The sequence below is a fragment of the Alosa pseudoharengus genome, unplaced genomic scaffold (genome assembly GCF_046254945.1).
Source record: "Alosa pseudoharengus isolate Yale_2024_CS ecotype anadromous, Long Island Sound unplaced genomic scaffold, YU_APseudo_1.1 YU_APseudo_1.1_scf_9, whole genome shotgun sequence".
NCBI classification, from domain to species: domain Eukaryota; kingdom Metazoa; phylum Chordata; class Actinopteri; order Clupeiformes; family Clupeidae; genus Alosa; species Alosa pseudoharengus.
This window is the reverse complement of record NW_027468881.1, coordinates 9050836-9064615: the sequence shown is the minus strand read 5'-3', so window position 1 is coordinate 9064615 and position 13780 is coordinate 9050836. Positions and strand designations below refer to the sequence as shown.

The following is a 13780-nucleotide window of genomic DNA, read 5'->3' as shown; positions in this document are numbered from 1 at the left end:
TAATCTCATATCTCATATTGTATGTTGTAAGGGGGAAGAGGGGGAAAAGGGGACAGAAGGGGGAAAGAAACAAGAAAATCATCAGCAATACATCCTGATACCTGTGTCACTGAAAAAGGAAAAATTGCCCTTCTTCTAGCCTATTTATTCCACATACAACAAAGTGCATAGACCGTTTGCACAATCTGCCATTTTGTCCCTCTGTCTATCTCCCTTCTTTTTCATCACAAGTTCACCCTCATTCATTTGATAAGTGCTGCAATGGGAGGTTGTGAAGTAGTGACTCTGGGGGTGGCAGAATTGGTGTTGGAATTCTTATCACGATATGGATACTTATCTGACAAACTTAAGCATGTAGTCATACAGTATTCAGATTATCGATTTATTTTGTCCCATCCTTGGTGTACATAATTTCCCTCACGGGATCAAGAGTATATTTACTTATAAACGCTTCCTCAATTTCTCAGCCATGTCTTCACAAACACCAGTGTTGGGCAAGTTCAAAATCGAAATGTATTATGCATTACTTATTACTGTCATTTCAAAGTAATTTGTTACATTATAATATTACTGTCTTTGAATTGTAAGGCATTACACTACTATTGCATTACTTTTAAGTTACTTTCACCAAAATATCTGGAAATGTGGATTTGCCATTCTAAATGCAGTTTATTACGCTCAATCATAGTCAGAATTTTGTTAAAAACCGACAAAAGGTCAAAGTCTGGTAAATTGTGATATAAATACTGTAACTCTAAGGCCTAGGCCTGCTCATTAAAATCAATAGAGAGCCTACCCCGATAGCACAGGGGCGTTGAATCCACGTTGAATCAACCTCCGCCGCTTCAAACAAACGTGGATTCAACGCCCCTCAACGCTCCTTTGCTATCTGGGTACTATATTGTAAATCAAAGCTTAAAGAAACTGTATGTAAGATTGTGGCCAAAACTGGTACTGCAATCACTTTCAAACTAGAGCGATGTATCCCTTTCCCCTCCCCTCTGACTGGCAGAGCTGGCAACACGGATGCCGAAACACTATTGACTTTGTGAGTAGTAGATAGGTGGAGGGTGGCGCATCAGGTCAAAACACAACATGACAACATCAACATCAGTTGAGGGCTGCAACTCCACTTTTTAAATGACAATATCCTGGCCAGACTACTGTTGTCAGTGATATAAGTATTTGAAATAATATGATTTCTTAATATCTAGTGACATATCAGGGCCATTTATGATTAATTGAAATACATTTCTTACATACGGTTCCTTTAATAAAGACATGTCAAGATGGTGGCCTACTGACCATTTTGGTGCCCTAAGTGAGTGGTTTTGAGTAAGTGACATTTAAATGATAACTCAAACACCTAAAGTAAAATAAAAGGTATATTATTTACAGACCATTACTGTGTGTTTTTAAACATTCAGTTTTCTTATAAATGGTGCACTGTCACTTTAAGAGCATTGATCTTTACGTTCTCATAATGCCTTTTTGCCAGCTCTTGTTTACAAGCCTTGTTTGTTGAGTTACATTGATAGCACAATATTAACAATAATATGCACAATGTTAAGTTGTTTTAAGCAGCCTTCAATGCTTTGGAAAGTATGCAATAACATGTTGCATTTCGTTTTGCAAATAAAAGTGAATTATGAGCCTGGTATTCACCTAGCTATCTAAATGGATTATTTTTTTGTCAACTCGGCATATCATGTGCTTCATGTAAATGCTTGGAAAACGAATTATTGAAGACCCACCAATTCCATAGCACTACGTGGTGGAGATTGAGAGAACCCAAAAAGTATGAAACAATTGTGAATTCAAGTTCACAGCTTAAAGCTGACATGCACTAGAAGTTTGTGTTTAATCAAGAATCAAAAAGATTAGTGTGGCACCACTTTAGATGTTTCATTAACTTTGGAGTGGGTAAGACTGTCTTTAGTGGCAGGCTAGCACATACCGTTGACTTGCGCTAGCCTAGCACCTGTGAACTCTGCAATTAGAAGGACTGGATGAAACGTGTTGAAAACGATCTCCACTGATAAATATCACACTTGCTTACTTGGAAATGAGGTCTTATGTCCAAAATCCTGAACCACCCCTTTAATGTCATAAATCACACATCACGCCATGTTCCTACAATTAACTTTAATAGTGCCAAATGCCTGGAGACATGAATGCCCCAAAGGTTGTCAGTTTTGCATTTAATAGTAACTTGACTCAGACTTGACTTGGATTTTGACTCCAAGTCCATTTCGACTTGGACTTGACTTTTTAATGAAAAAGGCTATATCAGGTTTACAGGAGTATGGCATGTGTCTTTACACATATGGCGTGTGTTTATGTGTGCCTCTAAAGGAGACGCTTTAGATGAGCATCTGTGAGTGTCAGAGTGTGGGGGTAGTATGCATTAGGAGTGTGCTAACTGTATGGTTCTGCTTTCTTGCTCTGAGAGCTCTGATACTGGTTTAGAGGAAGTCCACACTGAAGGAGGAGTGTGTGTGTGTGTGTGTGTGTGTGTGTGTGTGTGTGTGTGTGTGTGTGTGTGTGTGTGTGTGTATGTATGATTTTAGGATGTACAGTATACTATTCAATAGTCACAGCTCCACCCAAGCCCTGAAGAATCACCACAACAAATATGTACATAAAATATCTCCCTCTCCATGCACAAAAACCTAAACACACACACAAACACACACACACAGACACACAAACACACACACACAGACACACACAGACACACACACACACACACACACACACACACACACACACACAACTTGAGCATTCAGTTTGTACTTCACAACAACTTCCCACACTGGATCACAATACAGCCTCTGGCTAAACCCCATATTCAAGAAAGAAGAGACGGGAGGAGAGGAGAACAGAAGACAAGACAAGAGGAAAGAAGTGAAGAGAATATATGTTAAGAGAAGAGAAGAGAGACGTTCTACTCACCGCAAACTCCCCATTGTAGCTGTTTTCTGCCTCCTGCCCAGTCTCCTTACAGGCAACCTCGGCCAAGAAGCCTTTCAGTATGGGCACCTGCGGGTCCATGGAGCTTCCCCACTCATGACACAAGACACACTGTCACACACATCTTCTCCCTCACACACATACACACGGGCCCGAGACTGGCCCTGAGTACTGCACTTCTGTCTCTGTCTGCTTCTCTTTTTCTCGATTACACACACACACACACACACACACACACACACACACACACACACAAACACACAAACAAACAAGCACAAACAAAATTCTCTCACACACAAACACACAAAAAACACTTACTCAACGTTCCACAAACTTTCTGTGTCTCTGCCCCTGACACTGTCTTTCTCACACACCAACACACACACACAGAGTGACAGAGACACAGGCAGACACACTCTCTCTTTGCAGTGGAGCAGTGAGTGTATTGTCTTTGCGGAAGCTCTGGCAGCAGCAGTTAACAGGTTCTGTGGTCAGATTAAAAATATCGCCTCCTGCCCCTCTCTGTCCTCCCAGGGTCCTAGAGCCGACCCCTCAACAGGAAGTGTCTTGACTATGTTTCTAATGTGAAGGAAATCAACAGGCAGACAGGCTCTATAATGGAAAGAAGAAAAGAACAAAGATTGACGAATGAGTCTGTGAATCATAATGAGAGAAGAGGAATCACAGAGAGAAGGAGAGACGACAGGAATGATTTGAAATGGAGAAACGGAATGTTTCGTGGCAGTTTCAGAATGGTTGCTCAGCCAGTTGAGCTACATTCAGGACCCTCTTGAAATGTGTCTGTGTGTGTGTGGCTGTGTGTGTCCAGGCAAACAAGTCAAGTAAAAAAGTAGGCTGTTCCTCAATCAGATGCCAGAATCTGTTCTTGATGTACTGTATAAGGAAATTGGCAGAATTGGTTTGCTGAATCTGCAATAGAAGACGGGTATAGCCTATACAGACAAAAACATAAACTTGTACAGAAGGTCTACAGAAAAAAAAGTGTAACAGTGAGATTTACACCTCATAACTTTATCTGCACAAAAGATCTAGTCAGCCACACAGTGTCATTCTTTACTTTCACATAGTTTATTTTGAAGCACACCAGACACACACACACACACACACACACACACACACACAGACACAGACACACACACACACACACACACACACACACACACCCCAAGCCCGTCGACTCTTTATGTTTTGTTATCATTTCCCTGTGTTTTACTGTACATCTCATTTTGTGTTCACCTTGCATGCTCTGTGTTGAGGATCCCATAGCACAGCAGCCTCAACTTTCAACACCACATGTGTCCAGACCAGTGCACACAATTAAGGATACAGGCTTGAAGCCAACTCAGTCATTTCTCGAGCCCTACCCATCAGTCTCTCTATCTCTGTCTGCAATATCTTTGTTCTGTCAACAAAGACTAGAAAAGCCAAAAGGTTAACTAAAAATACAAAGATGTACAAGAAAGATTATGCAATATGCCATATAAACACAAGGAGTCTTTGCAGTGTCTGCAGATGTAGAGTGATGATGGTCAAACCACAAATTGACTGCAGGTGGATAGACTACTTTTACATTTGTGAACTATCCAAACAGCACCCCCCTCAGGTGATCCATGAGGTCACTTCCACTATCCCACAGAAACTCTGACATGTTGCCATCTGTGTTTCTTGCAAGGCAAAGTGAGGTGTTCTGTGGAATTTTGAGGAACCCAATACATTTTTGTACAAGTGCATAAAATAGGCTGGAGGAGGGGTATTTTTTTAATTAAAAATGGTTTAAGGAGGTAGTTTTGCAACTTTTCCTTACAGTTTTCTTAGCTCCTTTGGCACATTTTTCAGATCAGAAACAAAAACTTTGTTCAAACTTCATCTGATCACTTGTGCACATCATTGAAACAGTTTCTACCCATCTTAAACAAATACTGTAGCAATGCTTTCCTACATCCATGCAACTGATTTTGTACAAATGTCTGCTGTTTTTGTTATTTTCAATGACGTATAGAAAGAGTGGTGCACAGCTCTGACCAAGGGGTGTTTTACTGTATATTGGCCATTTGTCATTTGCACAATGCTGTATGAGCCTTTGTTTCGGACTGTCACAATGTCTGTCAATAGAAAAAACTGAAACACATCTACTGTCTTGCAATCAACCTCCTCCACACACAATAATGTGTAATGTGTAGTTTTGAAATAGAAAATAGTACTGCCTTTTGTTACAGTTACATTGTTACAGTTTTTCTCAATGATGTTGTCAATACCTTAAACCATTTCACATAAAACACAATTTGCAGATCTCACTTACACTTTTCAGCAAAACTCTAAACATAAGTATATAAGTATACATACTCTTTTGATCCCATGAGGGAAATTTGGTCTCTGCATTTATCCTAATCCATGAATTAGTGAAACACACTCAGCACACAGTGAACACACAGTGAGGTGAAGCACACACTAATCCCGGCGCAGTGAGCTGCCTGCTACAACAGCGGCGCTTGGGGAGCAGTGAGGGTGCCTTGCTCACAGCCGTTCCCACTGGTTAGGGCTCGAACCCACAACCCTCCGGTTACAGGTCTGGAGTGCTAACCAGTGGGCCACAGCTGCCCCCATAACATATACTCATTCTTAAAACACATTCTGTACCAACCCCCTGCAAGTGCCAACAATTAAATACAAATAGAGCAAACATGTCATTGATTAAATAAAACCACTTAAAATGGATTTCACTTATTATGACCGCCGCGCAGCGAAGTGGCGGTCATATAGGTTTAGTCAAATTTTTTTTATTTTTTTATTTATTTTTTCTTTTTCGCATGCCCAAATTTCCGTCAATGATTCCCGGGACACTGAAAGACCGGGGTACACGAAACTTGGTGGGCATGTAACCCCACATGGATACCATGGAACCATCGTTTTTCGTTTTGATCTGTAGCCCCCCCGCTGGACTGGACCCCCCGAAAGGAGGGTAGGGCAGACAAAGTTTTCTGTGAATATCTCGAAAACCGTACGGTTTAGGAGGACCATTTTTTTTGTATGTTGATCTCAAGGGGCCATGTCAACCCATTGCATAACCACTCATTTCATGTATAGCGCCACCTAGTTAAACACAAAAAAGTAAAAATGAGGTGTTGTAATTGAAGGTATCTGTGACCTAACATAGTCAAAACTGCACGAAATTGGAAGTGTAGGATCATTATGACACCCTCTGTATGCACGCCAAGTTTTGTGGTGAAGGGAATAATTTTATATGACCGTTTCTTGCCCCAGACTAGGTGGAGGCTTAGCCAAATTTACATTTAGAGGGTATTCTCTTTCTCCCTTTGATCTATTCAATGCAGATGTAGGTGTGAAATGCTCCCCACTGGCTCATACCATCTGTCCAATCTCCTCTGTTCTGTCTTTGGGTTAAACAAAGACCTGGGTTAATCTTTAGCTGAATTATATGTTTGTGTCATTAACTGTAAATGTATTCATGTTTGGTATCATTTTTATAGTCTCAGTACAAGGAGTACAATGAATTAAGTGTAAGAATGTTTAGAACATCCTGTATAACATTTCTACCTGAGGAGCCTTCCTAATATGTTAAATAGTAAGTGGGTGTGTGTAGGTGTGCGTAGGTGTGTCTGGGTGTGGCTGACGGAAACGGCGGGAAGAGAAAGCCAATCAGAGGACATTGTACCTATGATCACCACGTGAACCACACCCTTGCAAATTGAGCATAAAAGGCCAGCCTCTTCCGGTAGTCTTTAGAAGAGAATATTGAGAATCTGGTGAAATCCATGATGGGCTGACACAAACATGTACTTTTCTCCCTTGAGGGGCACTGGCCCCTCATTGAAAAGAATAAAGCCTGGATCCTGATCTTGCATCATCCTGATTGAGTCTCAAGAGAAATATGGTAGTAAAAATATACTATCAGTGGAATTCCGTTCATGGGGGGCCACACAATACAGTTTTTCTCAGTCGCTTTGGTGCTTTTCTCAGATCAGAATGAAAATTCTCATAACTATTTGTTCAACCTCCACAACATTTAGTCATTTGTGCACATCATACTAGCAATTTCTCCTTCCTCTGAACAAATTGCAAATACTTTTGGACATATATCAGTTGCTTTCATACAATTCTCTGCTGTTTTATAACATTATCATTTGCTTATGTCATGTCAGTCAAAATGAACTATACTTATGGATGCTGAATAGTCGTTCCCAATAAAACTAATAGTCTTCATTTCATTGCTTGAGTCATTTCATACAAAATTGGTGAACTAGTTATCAAATTCTGTCACAATGCTGTAGAATTGCAAAGAGCATATACAGTAAAAATGTGAAACTGAAATTGCAAAGAGCATATACAGTAAAAATGTGAAACATACGTATTCAGTGTCTTGTACTCACTTACTCTTTTAACTACAGCAATGTGTAACTTTACTGTAGTTTTCAAATGGCTGTACAAGTGTATAGTGCTGTCTTGAGCATGTTCAGGTAGTGTCACCGAGTTCTGACCTTTTTTTGCATTGGAAAACACTGAGAGAATAAACTGTCATAATGAAAACATGACAAAGCCATTTGAATATCTTGTTCATAAACGATGGTGTCAAGACTTTTCATTTTGATGACACTGACAGCAGGGGCGTCGCCAGCCGATTTTACCGGGGCTTCAGCCCGGGGTAAATTGAGCTCAGCCCGGGTAGCCAAAAATTTTTTATTTAACTTTTTTATTTCGTTGTGCATTCTATCCCTCGTAGCCTGTTAGAACAAGGAATCCTGAACACTAAACTCTGACAAGGAGAAGCAGAACGGGCGGGGCGGGGCTGGGCTGGGGGTGGGTGGAGAGCGGCAGAGGGTCGCTTTGCGGTCTGGTCTGAGATCAGTGGATCTGTGCTCTCAACTAGAGTTTAGATTCTCTGCCCGAGCCCGAGCCCGAATTTGACCCGACCCGGCGGGTCGGGCCGATATTTCCAGCCACTATCCTCGGGCCGGGCCGGGTCCTTGATCAAGCTTTTTTTTTAAAATCATTAGCCTACTTGGGTGGGGAGCTAAAGCTATGCCATAGTCAGAAATATCATAGCCTATATTTATCAAATTAGGCCTAAGTAACAAGTGTATACAACGTTATACAAGTTAGGCTCAGAGTTACAAAATGTCATTTGTAATGTCATCTGCGCAACACGTGTCATGCGCAGCTTCTCCACTCGCACGCATCACACCGGGCCTGCTGTGCTGTGTAAGTGCAACGTGAAGAAGATGTAAAGAAAAAAAAATGAAAACAGGAGAAATAACTTAGAGCAAGTTTGGAGAAAAGTCGGAGGTATGCATTTGTCAGGTATGCTTTGTTGCGTGCATTAAGTGCGCACGATGTTCACCTATGACAGCAAAAAGACTTTAAGATGAACATGAAGCAGGCTTGCCATGCCAGAAATAATGATAGCCAGCCTTCAATGTCCTCTTTTGTCACTTCTCCAAGCATACACCTGAGAGCGAGGCAAGCCCTCACAGAGAAATGCGTTGAGTTTTGCTGCAGGGACATAATTTTACGTTGTAAGTGACGTTTCTTCATTCGGATTCATTTGCAATCCATTCCATTCTGAATAAACAAACACAGTTTAGCCTACAATCTTCATCCTCCGTTGCATTATTCATTAATATAATTCTAAACGGATTTCTGTAGCTCAAACAGCTCGGAATTGTAGTTGAGAACGTCAGTTATAATGGCCCACGTATTTAGAAAATGTCGGGTTTAAATCGGGCTCGGGCTCATAATTACAGTTAATGTGTCGGGCTGGGTCGGGCTCAGGCACAATGTGCACGGGCTCGGGTAGGGTCGGGCTTGATTTTTTGGGCCCGATCTAAGCTCTACTCTCAACTAACGTTTCTGCTGTCAACTCACTGGGTGGTTCAGAGTCATAGATTGCAGTAGGCTATGTTGAGAAAGCAGACGTGACATGGCCAGCAAAAAACAATAGAAACTGTTTGGCTTTTTCAAACGAAAGGCAAAGGGTAAGAATTCATGTTTGCAAACTGAAATATAAGCTTAGTCCTGTCCGACCAACTCCATAAAGGCCAGCTATTAGTGTTGTTTACCTGTCCTATCGCTAGCTGGCTAGCAAGCTATCATTAGTAAACACTAAGCAGGAGTCAAAATTAACTTTTTGAAATGTGAATATCTACCATTCACTATCTTGAATATCTTCACTGACAAATGAAGTGGCGAAATTCACCCACCATTCAATAGGTAATCCGTATTTTCTGTCTGAAATCTACCAACTTCAATATTTACCAGCATTTGTCTGGTGCAATTTTGAGCCCTGCTAGTAGGCTAAGCAAGCATTAGGCAACCGCAAGGCATCTGGTCAGGTTAATTGGCACAACACATTTCAGTGCTCGTTTTGAGAGAGAGAGAGATATGTATTACACTCAGCTCTAAATAACTAAATTTAGCCAGAAGGGCTAAATGCTTTCCCCCGTTGTTGAACATTTGTACTGATGTTCTGAGGAGCAGATGAGGATGTTAAGCTCTCTAACACTAATACACAGTGTGCCTGCAATGTAGGATTTTTTCGTAAGGGAGATGTTTTAACAGTGACAAACTATAAACCATTAAATATCTAAGCATAAGCAAAGCATTTGTAATTAGAGCTGAACATTGCAATCTCAAAAGTTCTTTGTATCCTGTAATGTAGTATGTTTTTGTTGGTTTGCCACACACTGATCTGATTCCATGATTTTGTAGATGGTAGCTCTCTCTCTCTCTCTCTCTCTCATCCCATTTTAACATCAAACATTTTACTGTCTTCTTGGTAGATCTCTGGCATAAATCAAACAACAAAAGAGCAGTCAGGTGATGGAGAGAAAAGGGAGATCAACAGAAGGAGGTGCAGAACATTTGCTTAATGATACATTACATGCAACCTCACACTTAAACGTGTATGTACCTAGTAATTCAATAATAAATAATTTGGGCAGTCTAATGTAGTGTGTTGTCTACTATAATAACACCTTTTATGTACTGTCAGTGTTTCCCATACATTGATTAATTTGTGGCGGCCCACCACAGTATCAAAACTGACCACCACGCAATGATTTTCTATGTTATTGAAATGGCATGAAATTCTTTAGAATAGAATACTGTTAGTATACTGTTGGGTTGTCGAGGTTAGCACACTATAAAGTTACAGTTACTTCTCAATATTGACTTGTCGTGCAAGGCAAGTATAGCTATTCATCTTATTGACTCCGACTCAGAACCCCCCCCCCCCCCACACACACACACACACACACTTCACCTACCACCCCAAATACAATTCAATTCTGTGGGGAACACTGACTATATAAAAAATCTTTACATTTACATCCGGTCCATCCGGGCTAAGCCCAGGTTGTCCTGAAACTCTAGAAACGCCCCTGACTGACAGTTTCATTGACATGAATACTTGCTTTTGAGGAATGGACTGTCCATTTTGAGCAAGTGACGTGCTTTTGCAGGTTATCCACTAGGTTTTGCAGTTTGCACTAATTGTTTTGAGAAATGCACTAACTGCTGTGCAAATGTTAATAGTGATGTGAAAAAAGCACCAAAGCGACTGAGAAAAACTGTAAATTAATTTATGTTACTATACACCAACTGGCCTGTAGGTGGCCGGAGACAGTTTTCTGTGAATATCTCGAGAACCGTAGGGCCTAGGAGGTCCACCTTTTTTATGTATGTTGGTCTTAAGGGGGCATGTCAACCCATCCCATTACCACTTATTTCATGTATAGCGCCACCTAGTTAAAAATTAAAAAGCAAAAAAGTAGGTGTTTTCATCACAATATCTTTGGCTGACAAGGTCAAAACTGCACGAAATTAAAAGTGTAGGATCATTATGACACCCTCCGAATGCATGCCAAGTTTTGTGTACTTTCGTTCATGGGGAGCCTTACAATAAAATAATTTATGTGTACATTTAGTGACGTACACCAACAAGGATTCCCGGGACACTGAAAGACCGGGGTACACAAAACTTGGTGGGCATGTACCCCCACATGGATAGCATGGAACCGTCATTTTTCGTTTTGATCTGTAGCCCCCCCGCTGGACTGGATCCCCCGAAAGGAGGGTAGGGCAGACACAGTTTCTGTGAATATCTTGAGAACTGTAGGGCCTAGGATGACCATTTTTTTCCGTATGTTTGCCTCCAGGGGTCATGCTAACCCATTTCATGTGCAACCCATTTCATGTGTACGCTTGCATGCACAGGCACATACGCAGGCACACACACAAGCACGCACACAAGCACGCACACAAACACACACTCACACACACACACACCCACACACATAACTCAAACAATCAAGAATTTCTCAGAATTATGAACAGGCAAGATGGAGGTGGGGTTGTATAAAATTAATTTTACATGTGAAATCTATGAACTAATCATGTTTTGGTACTTGTTGTCTAGCAGATACCAGTGAGAATTGAGTGTGGATAATGCAATTTAGTGAGACAGTTAGAATCATATAGGCCTTTCAGCGTGATTTCTTTTTGTGGAAAAAATGTGCTGGACTGGGCGGTGGTCATATTTTGTACCGCTCTGCGGTACATCTAGTTTCCAATGATGTGACACAACCAATATAAGCCAGTTCAGAGAGCAAACCGGTTGTTGAAGGTAGGAATGAGAAAGCTTAAGAACGAATACAGCTTTTCTCAATTGTTTACACACAAATACTGGTACTTGAGACACCATGACCACAACATGTAACTCATGCACCAACCCCCTGAACCAATTCTGCTAAACTGCAAGCACAACTCCTGCTTTACACTGAAATTGCAGTTCTAAAACACACTTGTTTCAAAACACTAGACACAATTATCTACATTTGGCACCATTTTTATTAAGACAATTTCTTTTTTCACAAGGAACACACTGCCATTCAAATTCTAAAGTTAATTTCTCTATGCACACTGACTCATCACATGGGCAAACACCTGTCACACAGTTTTACAATTGGCAATCAGAGCTTTAGCATAATGCTTGTGATGTGGATGAGGTGCTGTGGCCAGACTGAAACAGAAGAGAGGATGCAGCATAGTTTTTTGTTTACTGTAACTGTATACAGTAAATTATTCTGTTCTATATGTAGACCACTGTATGTGCAACTTTGTGTTGGTTGGGTATGGAAGCATATGTGTAGCTTAATTCAAATGAGAATGCAATCTGCAATATGCAATTCAAAAAGACATTACATTATGCAATTGCCAATTCATTATGTAATTTAATATTGCAATTTGCAATAATTTCCAACAAATTGTATTTTAATCTGCAAAGTGACAATGCAATCCTAAAATCAATTTGCATAATTTTGGTTGATAAAATGATATTATATTAAAAAATAGAATATCATATTATATTAAAAAATAGAATATCATTTTGCCATGGTACTTCACTTCAGTCTCAAAATTCAAATGGCAATTAATTTTGCATTTCAATTTTCAATATTTAGTTTCATCATTTAACTGTCAATTCGTTTTGCAATTTAATATTCAAAGTGCAATGTAGGATTGCATTTTGAAACATATTTGGCAAAACTGACAATGCCAGCCTGAAAACAATTTGGATTATTTTGGGCAAAATGTTTTGCCATCGTTTTGAGGCATTTTATTCAAATGGAAAAGAAATAGCGCCCCCCGTGATTGCATTGCACTTTGCCACGCTCTTTGTGTTGCAAAATTCAAATGGCAATTCGATCTGTAATCTGTCAAGTCACTCATCAAGGCGGGAACTAGGCTACGTCACTTCCGTGTTTACGTCTTACCTAGTTAGCGTTTGCAATGGAGGAGTTTGCAGCTGCACTAAGGTCTCTTTTCTGTTGTTTAGACACGGCTACAATCATGTAAGATATCCAAAGTGCATAATACTGCGAGTGCCACTCCTAAATGGGACCCACTGGCTAATTCATTCCGCAAACTGCTGACTCACGAAATATATTTTAGCAGGTCACAAAACTGATTTCGTGATTCTCTTATGCATTTCGTCCACGTAATAAAATTATCGTGACACATAATTCATTCCGTAAACTGCTGACTCACGAAATGAATTGTAGCAGGTCACAAAACTGATAAACCCCATAAAAGTTAGCCAGTTAGCAACCTAATGATGCTACCATCGAATATAGCTTCCAGAGAAATTTGTTGTCAACATTGGGCAATGGAGGGTGAATTAGGTTGTTAGCATACACTGGGCAGTTAAGTAAACACAATTCCTTTAAATTATTGTGTTCAGAAACAAGCAGAACTCCACCTGAATGTAAAACGAATGTATAAAGTCTAACTGCTAGCGAGTTTGCCCATTGACTTCCATTGTGTGATGTTAGCATGCTTTCCCCCTTATGAGGGGCGGTAACCTTTCCGAACGTCTTAACCGACTGTATGTATATAGCCTACTATCAGAGCCCGTCTACGGAGAGCCTGGCCACTCCGTAGTAAGTCCTATTGTACCGAATTTTGGTTGCAGTTCCACCAGAGTTCCACTGGGGGCGATCGCCATGAGTGCAAAATGAATGGGAGTTCCAAAATTAATGGGAATTAAACGTCATCGACACGTTTGAAAGGCTTTTTAGAACAAATAAGTGACTTTAAAAAATATAATACTCAACCAAGTGTATTTTCTTTGCCTGCCCTTTCGAATACAATATTCAAATTACTTGGAAAAAAAATATATCCCGAGAAAAGTGAATTTTGAGGGGTACAGCTCCATAGACCTCCATTCATTCTGTACTCGTGGACGAGTGCCCTCATGTGGAACCACAGAAGGAAC

At 40.5% G+C, this 13780-nt stretch overlaps 1 protein-coding gene across 3 annotated transcripts in view; it reads right to left on the bottom strand.

Moving 5' to 3' along the window:
- The window catches only part of ptpn22 (protein tyrosine phosphatase non-receptor type 22), a 34219-nt gene extending 30543 nt beyond the window's left edge, over positions 1-3676 (bottom strand). The window contains exon 1 of one of the 3 annotated variants that reach the window (XM_076277242.1): positions 2956-3676. In XM_076277242.1, the coding sequence (XP_076133357.1) occupies positions 2956-3054 (99 nt within the window). In that variant the 5' untranslated portion in view covers positions 3055-3676. The remainder of the gene's footprint in view (positions 1-2955) is intronic. The other 2 variants (XM_076277239.1, XM_076277241.1) reach the window with 2 other exon arrangements.
- Between the last annotated feature and the right edge of the window lie 10104 nt (positions 3677-13780).